The 14,663-nt window shown below is 38.9% G+C and overlaps 1 protein-coding gene across 1 annotated transcript; it reads right to left on the minus strand.

Annotated features, from left to right (window-relative positions):
- Positions 1-8,943: 8,943 nt before the first annotated feature.
- LOC136068863 (uncharacterized) lies at positions 8,944-11,817 on the minus strand. The gene has a single exon (XM_065776644.1). It carries the CDS (start codon positions 11,815-11,817, stop codon positions 8,944-8,946), a length of 2,874 nt encoding a protein of 957 aa, XP_065632716.1.
- Positions 11,818-14,663: the final 2,846 nt, after the last annotated feature.

A 14,663-nucleotide genomic window follows, 5' to 3' on the forward strand; every position in this document is an offset into this window, starting at 1 on the left:
AAAAATACTCATTGGTATGTTAAATAATCATATAAATTATACGTTCATTGATATAATTACCATATATCACTACATCCATTTGTAAGCATCATTTAAAATGTCAAAAACCTCAAAATGTGACACTCTATTGAGATATTTTTTTATTTAGGTCCAACTAATACTCTTTACATTAAAGTGGAAAAACTTGGTCTATTAAGATTTTATTTTTTATTTAGGTCCTACAAGTCATGTTTGAAATTGAAAAGTTTTTTTTTTTTTTAAAGAAAAAATATTGATGATATCTAGGCAATAAAATAAAACAAAATGTAAGCATTTACATATACAAGAACATGTGAGTACTTGTCCTCACTCCACTTGACATGAATATGATCTATAATAACACTAAAAAGTCTAAAACCATACGTTTTAAGTATCATACAGATTAATATAATTCATACCACTTTTAAAACTCTAAAATAAAATTTTGGTGACTTTTTGAGTGCAAGATGCCAAGAGTACTGACCCTTTCATATAAGACAATTTTCGATTCCTCTGCCTAATAATTCGTTTGGTGAAAGGGAAAGTTTTTGCCCCATGCGGAAATAACTCACCCTATGGCAAGATTGTCAAAATCAGAATCTTACATAGGATTATGAGAGGTAGGTTGGATTGTAGATAGTAGGATCGGATCGAATCGTAGATCATAAGATCCTACATTATTTGAGAAAAAAATAAAAAATACACATTGGTATGTTAAATAATCACATAAATTATACATTCATTGATATAATTACCATATATCACTACCTTCATTTGTAAGCATCATTTAAAATGTCAAAAATCTCAAAATGTGACACTCTATTGAGATATTTTTTATTTAGGTCCAACTAACACTCTCTACATTAGGGTGGAAAAACTTGGTCTATTGAGATTTTATTTTTCATTTAGGTCCTACAAAGCCTTCTGTCAAGTTAAAGAAGATTACAAGAAACGAAGGTCGTTTGAGATGGTTAGAATTGTACGATTCTATCGATCCTGAACGATCACTAAGATCTTTAAAAGATTTAGATCGTTTTAGGTAGGTGGATCGTAAAATCGTAGGATCGGGATTTTAACCTTGGTACTTTTTTTTTTTTTTCCTTTATTCAGATTAACCCTGGATGAGAAAGTGACTGCAAATGATGGGGCTGAATTGTACTAACATTTACTTTGATTTGGTCATGAAAATAGGTAAAGAACAACCTAAGCATGAATGCCTTACTCTTAGATATTTGCATAGCAACCTTAGCTACCCCAACTCATCTTCCAACTTATTACATTGAAACTATAGACCCCGAGAAAATGTGAGAGAATTTAACCTTACAGATAGTGGTGTTGCTGCTAATAATCCGATATATGTCTTCTTCAAACTTCACATGACTCCTAATGATTATTATATATAATAAATTTCTTAATATTTTTTTATTATAAACTTGTTTAAAAAATAATAAATTTAATCATTCAACCGCCATTTTAATACAACTAAATTAGTGCAAAAACGCGGCTATAGTGTTTCCTTGTAGTCGCAAGTTTTAATCGCAGCTATAGGTTGAACAAATTATTTTTTTTAAAAAGGGTCTATAGCCGCGTTTTGATAGCCTGCCTACAGATGCGTGTGTTTCAGTAAAAGGCGGTTTAAACCATGTCTATAGCTGCGTTTCCTTAAACGCGGCTAAAGGTTTGGTATAAATTTAAAATATTAAAAAAAAAAAAAAAACCCTCAGTTTATTCTCTCTCTAATCCGGTCTCTCACTCTCTTCCTTTGACTCCAAACCCTCACCGCCAATCCACCCCTCTACCACCTATCCTCCCCACCATGGCCGAAGCCTTTCATATCTCAGCCTCAACTTCTCTCTAAAACCAAAACCTATAACCTCTCTCACTCTGGATCGGTCTCACCCTCTCTTCGATGTAAACGAGGCACAGCCTCCTAGCTCCGTCGTGAAGCCCAGCCGCCACCACCACGATGGTGGTTCCCAACCTCTCATCACTTCACGGATCTGCCAAGAACCGTGGCAAATCCAGTTCCAGTTCCAGGACCAGGTCGTTAAAATTATCGGGTTGATTTCGATCCAACCGTTTTTCGGAGGAGAGGAGAGAACAGATTCCAATCGTTTGGTTGGAACGAACTGATTGGCTTTGGAAGGTGTTTTTGCCTCAAGGTCGGATAAGGATCGTGAAGCAGTCAATGTGAGTGGGCCCAACGCGGTTGATATTTCGGGTTTGGAGTATCCGGAAACGGTTGTGTTTGTTGGGGGATTCGACCCGTTACAGGATCGGCAGAGGAGTTACTATGAGTGGTTGAAGAAATCTGGGAAACAGGCTCGCTTAATCGAGTATCCAGACATGATGCATGCGTTTTATGTGTTTCCGGAATTGCCTCAGTCGTCTCAGTTGATAGCACAGGTCAAGGATTTTGTTTCTCATAAATGCAAAACTTCCGATTCTTATTAACTTTATTCCATGCGTCTTATGGAGTCTTTGCTTTTCATGTAACATAAAGTAAATTTATATGCACCCATTTCAATACTGATGGCCATTGTGCTTTGGTATCCATTATAAATCTTCTTTTGCGGAATAATAATATTACTACTAAATTTTTTTTGATGTTTTAATAGGGTTGAAAAAAAAAATATGAAACTTAATTGTAATTAAAAAAAAAAAAAGCTTTTCCTTAATACCTAGATATTAACCGGTTTGATAGTTTTGTTTCTCTATTTGTGTTCTTTTCTCTCCACGGATGCTAAATAGTAAATATATGCCCAGATAAGCCTGTGTTTTCTCATTTAGACCACTGTACTAATTTGCTGCAGAAGATAACAATAAAGAGACTGAGCTACAATTCTCATATGATGAGGAGACACTAGTTAATTAATATAGTCAAAACCTGAAATTTAAACTGTCAATTAATACAGTCCAAACCTGAAATTTAAACTGTTTTTGCTACCTTTTTATTATAAATAAAATGAAAACTAGACCACTAGTCTCTAGTTGAAAGGTGGGCACATACAGTTTCATTTCATTAAACTTGGTATTAATGCTTCAGCTTTTATATAATGATGTCGCGGAAGCCTAAAAAAAAGCACACACGATGCTCTCTTGATGAAACAGAAACTAAACTGTTAGTTTCTGGTAGTAAACCTCGAATCCACGAGGGGTTTCCCTGAATCCACAATGAGATAAAACTGGAATCCGCCAGAAGAGAAAATTGACAAAATGTCTGTGTTTTTTGATAATAGTCTGATTTGCCTCTTACGATTACAAAACATATAAATACTGAGTAAAAACGTTTAAAACCCTAATTCGCACTAATTAAGCGATTAGGTGACAAAATTACCGAATTTTACCAAAAATGGCAAAATTGAGTTAAACGCAGAATCATAAACTACTGACCTTAAGGGTCGTCCCAAAACAAACGGGCCTTATTCTGACTTTTAAACTAAAAGTTATTAAGGAAAAACAAATATTACTATAAATAGAAAAACATTGTTTTCGGGGCCTTAACGAAGGAATTTGCCTAAAATTTGGCAACGTTCATGGCATCATGAGTCTGGATCAGAACGCCGTTTCCCTTCAACCTGTCAAATTTCATGCAATTCCGACACTGTTACCTCTTATGGCCCCTACTGGCACCCCCCTTTGATCTTGCGTTGTGACTTCCTGTGCTCTTGCTGCTCCAAGAAAGCATGTGCTGTCTGTTCTACATCAGTCCCCCCCACTTGAAAAGAACTCGACCCCGAGTTCCCACTATCCGGTTCATCAAGAGGATGATAATCATACAAGTCAGCAACATTGAAGGTAGAAGAAATGCTCATATCTGGAGGAAGAGCAACCACATAAGCATTGTTGTTGATCTTCTTAGTAATCTGAAATGGCCCGTACTTCTTGTCCTTCAATTTGTTGTAGGTACCAACAGGAAATCTCTCCTTCCTAAGATACACCAGCACTAAATCCCCAACATTGAAGATCTTCTCATGCCTCTTCTTATCAGCAGCCTCCTTGTACTTAGCATTTGTAGCTTCTAGTTTCTGCCTCACCTCCTCTTGCATGGCCTGAATACGGTCAGTCATATTCTCTGCTGCTTGACTCACTCCTGGAAGCTCAGGTAAAGGTACCAAGTCCAAAGCGTGTTTTAGGGGCACGCAGTAGACAATGGTAAATGGAGACTTACCAGTGCTTCTATTGACTGAGCTATTGTATGCAAACTCTGCTTGGGACAACGCAAGATCCCACTGCTTGGGCTTCTCACCTGAGATACACCGAATCAGATTCCCCAAAGTATGATTAACCACTTTTGTCTGGCCATCAGTCTGTAGATGACTAGTGCTGCTGTAATTCAAGGAAGTGTCAAAACGCTTCCACAAAGTTCGCCAGAAATGACTAATGAACTTGGTATCCCGGTCAAGGTGATGGACTTTAGCACTCCATGCAAACGCACAACTTCTTTAAAGAACAGATTGGACACTCGAGTAGCATCTGAAGTCTTCTTNTTTAGTCCTACAAAGCCTTCTGTCAAGTAAAGAAGATTACAAGAAACGAAGGTCGTTTGAGATGGTTAGAATTGTACGATTCTATCGATCCTGAACGATCACTAAGATCTTTAAAAGATTTAGATCGTTTTAGGTAGGTGGATCGTAAAATCGTAGGATCGGGATTTAACCTTGGTACTTTTTTTTTTTTTTCCTTTATTCAGATTAACCCTGGATGAGAAAGTGACTGCAAATGATGGGGCTGAATTGTACTAACATTTACTTTGATTTGGTCATGAAAATAGGTAAAGAACAACCTAAGCATGAATGCCTTACTCTTAGATATTTGCATAGCAACCTTAGCTACCCCAACTCATCTTCCAACTTATTACATTGAAACTATAGACCCCGAGAAAAATGTGAGAGAATTTAACCTTACAGATAGTGGTGTTGCTGCTAATAATCCGATATATGTCTTCTTCAAACTTCACATGACTCCTAATGATTATTATATATAATAAATTTCTTAATATTTTTTTATTATAAACTTGTTTAAAAAATAATAAATTTAATCATTCAACCGCCATTTTAATACAACTAAATTAGTGCAAAAACGCGGCTATAGTGTTTCCTTGTAGTCGCAAGTTTTAATCGCAGCTATAGGTTGAACAAATTATTTTTTTTAAAAAGGGTCTATAGCCGCGTTTTGATAGCCTGCCTACAGATGCGTGTGTTTCAGTAAAAGGCGGTTTAAACCATGTCTATAGCTGCGTTTCCTTAAACGCGGCTAAAGGTTTGGTATAAATTTAAAATATTAAAAAAAAAAAAAAAACCCTCAGTTTATTCTCTCTCTAATCCGGTCTCTCACTCTCTTCCTTTGACTCCAAACCCTCACCGCCAATCCACCCCTCTACCACCTATCCTCCCCACCATGGCCGAAGCCTTTCATATCTCAGCCTCAACTTCTCTCTAAAACCAAAACCTATAACCTCTCTCACTCTGGATCGGTCTCACCCTCTCTTCGATGTAAACGAGGCACAGCCTCCTAGCTCCGTCGTGAAGCCCAGCCGCCACCACCACGATGGTGGTTCCCAACCTCTCATCACTTCACGGATCTGCCAAGAACCGTGGCAAATCCAGTTCCAGTTCCAGGACCAGGTCGTTAAAATTATCGGGTTGATTTCGATCCAACCGTTTTTCGGAGGAGAGGAGAGAACAGATTCCAATCGTTTGGTTGGAACGAACTGATTGGCTTTGGAAGGTGTTTTTGCCTCAAGGTCGGATAAGGATCGTGAAGCAGTCAATGTGAGTGGGCCCAACGCGGTTGATATTTCGGGTTTGGAGTATCCGGAAACGGTTGTGTTTGTTGGGGGATTCGACCCGTTACAGGATCGGCAGAGGAGTTACTATGAGTGGTTGAAGAAATCTGGGAAACAGGCTCGCTTAATCGAGTATCCAGACATGATGCATGCGTTTTATGTGTTTCCGGAATTGCCTCAGTCGTCTCAGTTGATAGCACAGGTCAAGGATTTTGTTTCTCATAAATGCAAAACTTCCGATTCTTATTAACTTTATTCCATGCGTCTTATGGAGTCTTTGCTTTTCATGTAACATAAAGTAAATTTATATGCACCCATTTCAATACTGATGGCCATTGTGCTTTGGTATCCATTATAAATCTTCTTTTGCGGAATAATAATATTACTACTAAATTTTTTTTGATGTTTTAATAGGGTTGAAAAAAAAAATATGAAACTTAATTGTAATTAAAAAAAAAAAAAGCTTTTCCTTAATACCTAGATATTAACCGGTTTGATAGTTTTGTTTCTCTATTTGTGTTCTTTTCTCTCCACGGATGCTAAATAGTAAATATATGCCCAGATAAGCCTGTGTTTTCTCATTTAGACCACTGTACTAATTTGCTGCAGAAGATAACAATAAAGAGACTGAGCTACAATTCTCATATGATGAGGAGACACTAGTTAATTAATATAGTCAAAACCTGAAATTTAAACTGTCAATTAATACAGTCCAAACCTGAAATTTAAACTGTTTTTGCTACCTTTTTATTATAAATAAAATGAAAACTAGACCACTAGTCTCTAGTTGAAAGGTGGGCACATACAGTTTCATTTCATTAAACTTGGTATTAATGCTTCAGCTTTTATATAATGATGTCGCGGAAGCCTAAAAAAAAGCACACACGATGCTCTCTTGATGAAACAGAAACTAAACTGTTAGTTTCTGGTAGTAAACCTCGAATCCACGAGGGGTTTCCCTGAATCCACAATGAGATAAAACTGGAATCCGCCAGAAGAGAAAATTGACAAAATGTCTGTGTTTTTTGATAATAGTCTGATTTGCCTCTTACGATTACAAAACATATAAATACTGAGTAAAAACGTTTAAAACCCTAATTCGCACTAATTAAGCGATTAGGTGACAAAATTACCGAATTTTACCAAAAATGGCAAAATTGAGTTAAACGCAGAATCATAAACTACTGACCTTAAGGGTCGTCCCAAAACAAACGGGCCTTATTCTGACTTTTAAACTAAAAGTTATTAAGGAAAAACAAATATTACTATAAATAGAAAAACATTGTTTTCGGGGCCTTAACGAAGGAATTTGCCTAAAATTTGGCAACGTTCATGGCATCATGAGTCTGGATCAGAACGCCGTTTCCCTTCAACCTGTCAAATTTCATGCAATTCCGACACTGTTACCTCTTATGGCCCCTACTGGCACCCCCCTTTGATCTTGCGTTGTGACTTCCTGTGCTCTTGCTGCTCCAAGAAAGCATGTGCTGTCTGTTCTACATCAGTCCCCCCCACTTGAAAAGAACTCGACCCCGAGTTCCCACTATCCGGTTCATCAAGAGGATGATAATCATACAAGTCAGCAACATTGAAGGTAGAAGAAATGCTCATATCTGGAGGAAGAGCAACCACATAAGCATTGTTGTTGATCTTCTTAGTAATCTGAAATGGCCCGTACTTCTTGTCCTTCAATTTGTTGTAGGTACCAACAGGAAATCTCTCCTTCCTAAGATACACCAGCACTAAATCCCCAACATTGAAGATCTTCTCATGCCTCTTCTTATCAGCAGCCTCCTTGTACTTAGCATTTGTAGCTTCTAGTTTCTGCCTCACCTCCTCTTGCATGGCCTGAATACGGTCAGTCATATTCTCTGCTGCTTGACTCACTCCTGGAAGCTCAGGTAAAGGTACCAAGTCCAAAGCGTGTTTTAGGGGCACGCAGTAGACAATGGTAAATGGAGACTTACCAGTGCTTCTATTGACTGAGCTATTGTATGCAAACTCTGCTTGGGACAACGCAAGATCCCACTGCTTGGGCTTCTCACCTGAGATACACCGAATCAGATTCCCCAAAGTATGATTAACCACTTTTGTCTGGCCATCAGTCTGTAGATGACTAGTGCTGCTGTAATTCAAGGAAGTGTCAAAACGCTTCCACAAAGTTCGCCAGAAATGACTAATGAACTTGGTATCCCGGTCAGAGGTGATGGACTTTAGCACTCCATGCAAACGCACAACTTCTTTAAAGAACAGATTGGCCACTCGAGTAGCATCTGAAGTCTTCTTACATGCTATGAAATGGGACATCTTGGAGTACCTGTCAACCACAACAAAAATAGAATCCATACCTCGCTGGGTTCGAGGAAGACCCAGTATAAAGTCCATAGACAGATCTTCCCATGGTGCTTGTGGAACTGGCAAAGGCATATATAAACCAGTATTCTGAGATTGTCCCTTAGCAGTTTGGCAATTGGACACTTCCTCACATGATTGCCAACATCCCTCTTGAGTTGTGGCCAATAATACCTCTCTTCCACCAGTGCTATAGTCTTATCTGTGCCCATATGTCCACCCAAACCTCCACCATGCAGCTCCCTAATAATCTGCTCCCTCAATGAACTTTTAGGGATGCATAATTGGTTACCCCGAAAAAGGTGGATGTACATACTATTGATAGCAGTATGAGTTTGTTGACACTTACCCCAAATATCACCAAAATTCTCGTCATTCTCGTACAGCTCCTTGAGGCAATCAAACCCTACAACTTCAGTACGTAGAGTGGTCAACAACGATGCTCGCCTGCTGAGTGCATCAGCCACCTTATTGGTGACACCAGACTTGTGCTTCAGAGTGAAATGAGAGCGCTGTATATAAGCTACCCACCGAGCATGCATCCTGTTAATGCTAACTTGACTGTTGATGTGCTTTAATGCCTGATGATCCATGTATAATACAAACTCCCTCTGAATCAGGTAGTGCTCCCAATGCTTAAGAGTCCGTACTACAGCAAAGAACTCTAGTTCATAGGCTGACCATTTACTTCGAGCTTCACAAACTTTCTCACTGAAGAATGCTACTGGTCTGTTGTCTTGTAAAAGAACAGCGCCTATCCCGACCACAGATGCATCACACTCCACCTAAAACACCTTATCAAAGTTAGGCAATGCCAAAACCGGGGTTGTGCTCAACTTTTCCTTGATTAAGGCAAAGCTTTGTTCAGCCTCTTTTCCCCATGAAAACCTTCCTTTCTTCAGACACTCAGTGATAGGGGCTACTATGCTACTGAAATCTCGAACGAACCACCGATAGAAGGTTGCTAGCCCATGGAAGCTTCGCACATCACTCACTGTCTTTGGGGTTGGCCACTCTTTGATTGCACGGACCTTATCCTCATCAACATGAATCCCATCCACACTGACCACATACCCTAAGAACAGCAACTTATCAGTCAAGAAGCTGCACTTCTTCAAGTTGATATACAACTCATTGGCCTGCAACACCGCTAATACTTCTCGCACATGATTATAGTGGGCTGCTTCTGTCTTACTGTAAATCAAGATATCGTCAAAATAAACTACCACAAACTTTCCAATAAATGGTTTCAGTACCTGATTCATAAGTCTCATGAAAGTGCTGGGAGCATTAGACAATCCGAAAGGCATTACCATCCACTCATACAACCCCTCCTTTGTCTTAAAAGCCGTCTTCCACTCATCTCCAGGTCGGATCCGAATCTGGTGATACCCACTCTTGAGATCCAGTTTAGTGTAACACTTGGACCCACTCAGCATATCAAACATGTCATCTAGTCGTGGAATAGGAAATCGATACCTGACTGTGATCTTGTTGATGGCTCGACTATCCACACACATACGCCAGCTCCCATCCTTCTTTGGTGTTAACAATGCCGGTACTGCACATGGACTCATACTCTCCCTGATTTGCCCCTTGCTCAAAAGCTCATCCACCTGCCCCTGTAGAATCTGACCCTCTTGAGGATTCATCCTGTAATGTGGCAGATTTGGTAGACTAGCTCCAGGAGCTAAATCAATGCAATGCTGGATGTCACGCATCGGTGGTAAACCTGCAGGCAGCTCTTCTGGAAAAAGCTCTTCAAACTCCTTGATCAATGGCTGAATCGCCTCAGGTATCTCAGCAACCTTCTTAGGCTCACCATCTGTCACCACTACAGCGTATACCTGTTTCAACTCCTTACAATCCCTGTCAAACTCATCTTCATTGTTCACGATAAGGAGTGCTGGCTTCCCCTCCACTTTAGAAGCTTTGGGTCTACTGCCTTCCTTAATAGGACCAAGGACAATTTTTCTGCCATTCTTAAAAAACACATACACATTATCCTTACACTTATGAGTAGCATCTACATCATATTGCCAAGGTCTACCCAATATTAAATGACATGCATCCATTTCAACAACATCACAAACTACTTCATCTACATAATATTTACCCATAGAAAAAGTAACACGACACTGTTGAGTAACAAGAGTTTCCGTACCTTTCTTGATCCAACCTATCTTGTACGGGGAGGGATGCTTTTCTGTTTTCAGTCCCAGCTTGGTAACTAAACTCTTCGACGCAATGTTTTCTACACTGCCATTGTCTATGATCAAATCGCAAACCCTTTTATTGACGGTGCATCGTGCTCGGAAGATCTCATTCCGCTGGTCACCAAATTCCACCCTTGGTGTGAGTAATAACCTCTGAATCACCAAAGACTGCCCTAATGGCACACCTTCCTCATCCTCTTGGACCTCACTGGGATCATAGGCATACGGATCTGCATCATTATACACCTCTTCGCCCTCCTGTTCACCTTCTACCTCACCCTCTTCTGCCACTACCAGATTTACTGCAGCTCGCTTAGGGCAAGTACTAGATCGATGTCCTGGTTCTCCGCACCTGTAGCACTTATTCCCAGTTGGTCTAGCATAGGGGTTGGCATTCGCTACTGGCTGGGCTGCGGAACCTGCTACTACCACTGTGGATTGGTTGACACCACTATTCTCCCTAACCACGGGTTGTGACCGTGGTGTAAACATGGGCTGTTTACCTTTGTTGGCAATGGAACTAGAGGACTCCGAACTGCGGTTGGAAAACTTTGAACCTGTCCTGAGATGCTGAAATTCTATTTTCTTGGATAAGGTTACAGCCTCATTCAAAGTATATAGGGTTTGTAAGGATACCTGATCTCGAATGGAAACTCGTAACCCGTGTACAAATCTGGATATCCGTTGATCTTCAGTTTCCTCCAAATCATTGCGATTCGCCAACCTATCAAACTCCTCCATGTACTCATTAACTGTCCGAGTACCCTGCCTGCAATCCTGGTACTGTCTGAACAACTCCTGCTGGTAATCGGGTGGTAAGAACCGATCTGCCATTAACCTTTTCATCCTCCTCCATGACCGTATTGGAAGCTTTCGTTCCCGAGTACGGTTTAATTGAACACGATCCCACCAGGCAGATGCTCCTCCCTTCAATTTGTAGGCCACCAAACACACATGTTTGTCTTCTGCTTTACCCATATAGTCGAAAAACTTTTCAACCTCACTGACCCAATCCAGATACTCTTCAACGGAGACATTACCATTAAAAGATGGTAACTCTATTTTCATCCGATAGTCCCTCTGCTCCTGATAATCTCGACCATTATCCCTTGCAGGACCACGATGATTTCCAAGGACTCTCTCTGCATACTCCTCATCTTCACTGTCTTCTTCGTTGTAGTCTTGCTGCCTGTTCCGATTTGGACCACGATAGGGAGGGCCACGCACTCGGTTATCACGTCGCTCTTCATCAACGCGATTAGGGTTTCGGTTAAGCAAAGTGGCAAGTGCTGCTTGAATCTGGTCCAGAGTCTGTTGGGTAGAATCACGAAATTGTTGATTTTCATCACGAAAATCAAGGAACTCAGCCCTAGTGAGGACTGGGTTATTGACGTCGTCACCGCCGTCATTGTTATGGTGGTCACCGTCTCGCCGGTTAGCCATCAGACCAGGGTAAGTCAAGGCTCTGATACCAACTGATGTCGCGAAAGCCTAAAGAAAAGCACACACGATGCTCTCTTGATGAAACAGAAACTAAACTGTTAATTTCTGGTAGTAAACCTCGAATCCACGAGGGGTTTCCCTGAATCCACAAGGAGATAAAACTGGAATCCACCAGAAGAGAAAATTGACAAAATGTCTGTGTTTTTTGATAATAGTCTGATTTGCCTCTGACGGCTACAAAACATATAAATACTGAGCAAAAACGTTTAAAACCCTAATTCGCACTAATTAAGTGATTAGGTGACAAAATTACCGAATTTTACCAAAAATGGCAAAATTGAGTTAAACGCAAAATCATAAACTACTGACCTTAAAGGTCGTCCCAAAACAGACGGGGCCTTATTCTGGCTTTTAAACTAAAAGTTATTAAGGAAAAACAAATATTACTATAAATAGCGAAAACATTGTTTTCGGGGCCTTAACGAAGGAATTTGCCTAAAATTTAGCGACGTTCATGGCGTCATGAATCTGGATCAGAACGCCGTTTCCCTTCAACCTGCCAAATTTCATGCAATTCCGATACTGTCACCTCTGATGGCCCCTACTGGCACCCCCCTTTGATCTTGCGTTGTGACTTCCTGTGCCCTTGCTGCTCCAAGAAAACATGTGCTGTCTGTTCTACATCATATAACACTTTTTGGCTTAATCATTTGATCCTCAAGTTTTTGTTTTTGTTTTCTTCTCCCTTTTGACATTTTGTCATATGAATCTCATTTATGCAAATTTCATTTACATAATTTCTTTCGTAATCTAAATGATTATATAATTGGAGTTAAACCACAAACTTGGGGGTACCTTTTGCAGCCAGCCTCCCCTCCTGAGTGCTATGGTTCATGCCATATACAGCAGGATTAGTGATATGCAATTGGTTAGAAAATCTCTCCCTGCACTTCTCAAAGAGTATCACTTTTGGAATTCAGGTACCATAATATATATTTTCTTTGATTTTAATTGGAATTATGTTTACATTTCTTCCTAGCTTCATTTTTTGTGGCTTGAACTTTTTTAACTATTTCCTTTTCTGCTGTTGTAGGAATACATAAGGTGACCATTCAAGATGCTCAATCTTGCAACCACACCTTGAATCGGTATTGTGCAATGTGGAACAAACCCAGGCCTGAATCTTCAACAATTGTATGTCCTTCTATCTAGCTTCATGCCTTAGCATAAGATCTTTTGTATATATAAATGGTGGATAACATTTAGAGGTGTAATCTTTAACCAATTTTTATCTCGCAGGACACAAAATCTGCTTCCAACATCTCAAATGTCTCTGAAAAATAGTATGAATGTGATAATTATGAAAAATAGTTTCTTTGTCTTCCATTCTCCTGTCAGAAAAAAATGAGTCTTGGTACAAACTATGAGAGCACCTTTGCAAAGCCATTGCACAAGATATCCATACTGATGTTGATCTGGTGGATTCAATTTATGGTTTATTTGATGCAGGGGAAAAAGTGTCAAAAACTGTTTTGAGTAATGAATCTATTATAATGCCTTTAACCCATGCAAAATAGACGTAGAAAACTAATCTTAATAACAATCATTAATACACCATCTGCAATTCTCAAGGATATTCTATTCATAAAATGCCTTTTCTTGAATATGCATGGATAACTAGCAAACATTTAGGATTGAATTTTATCATAAAATTTCTTCTTTATTAACATTCTAGTTATGGCATACCTTAATGGCATTGGAGTACAAATTATTAGACAAGTTTATTGTTCTGTGCTGCATAAGCTTAAATCTTGTTCTTTTGAATCGAAAAGCAAAATTTTATTTTGTTTATCATCAATATTCTATTTTGATGTTTGAATTATTCTACCTTTTGTTGCTCATACCTTCCTTACCAATGAATTTAGTTTTTCAAATCTGTTTCTTGAAATATCCAAAACTATTTAGTAAAGTGTGATGTTATATTACAAGTTTTTATTTTTCATTTTTTAAAGGTTTATTTATTTGATGTGATTCAATGAAACCTATTAAGTCATGTAGCAGGACAGTTCATTACTTCAGCGTATAGATTAATTCTTCATCTTTCTAAAGATTTTATTTTTTATTTTTTAAATATTCATATTTGCTCCATTTTTATACTTTTTTGTATTATGCTGCAATTAAGTTTTGAAATTTTGATTAATTTTTCATTTTTATTTTTGATTGTAATAATGAAATAGGAAATTTTTTGATGATGTACGACTAAGTGAATTATGTACTGAAGTATGAGTACACTATTCGGTCAGATTGACTTTTCCCTAATCAGATATCTTAAAAATACACTCCACTTAAATGCAATAGAAACAAAAGGGTCATCTTGTACGTCAGTGTCCTTAGTGCAGATACGAAATACAAGCTCCCAATTACACGCATGTATAGGAGAAAGAAGATGGCCCAACCTGTGGCCTTATTGATAGAGCCTATCAGTTACTGGGCTTGAGTTTAAGCAAGCCCAAACATTTAATAATTAGGATTTCTTTATGCCTTATTGTTGTTAGCTATTTAAACACTTTTTGGAATTATTGTAAGCTAGTTTTGATGATTATTAAAAAAACGTGTGTTTTCTTTTATTGGTGCCAACTCCAGTTTTGCTTGGTGCTGACTCCTAGGGTTTATCTTCTTATTCTATTGTTTTGATTGTTTGTGTGGTTGTCCTACGTCAGTTTTGGTATCAGATCCTTACAAAACGGGCGTAGGACAACCACACAAACAATCGAAACAATAGAATAAGAAGATAAACCCTAGGAGTCAGCACCTAAGGGTTGCTTGGAGTCAACACCAAGCAAAAC

Source organism: Quercus suber, unplaced genomic scaffold (genome assembly GCF_002906115.3).
Source record: "Quercus suber isolate HL8 unplaced genomic scaffold, Cork oak 2.0 scaffold_138, whole genome shotgun sequence".
Classification (NCBI taxonomy): Eukaryota; Viridiplantae; Streptophyta; class Magnoliopsida; order Fagales; family Fagaceae; genus Quercus; species Quercus suber.

Coding starts and splice junctions, on each gene's coding strand:
- LOC136068863 (XM_065776644.1), bottom strand. CDS start 11,817: ATGGCTAACCGGCGAGACGGTGACCACCATAACAATGACGGCGGTGAC.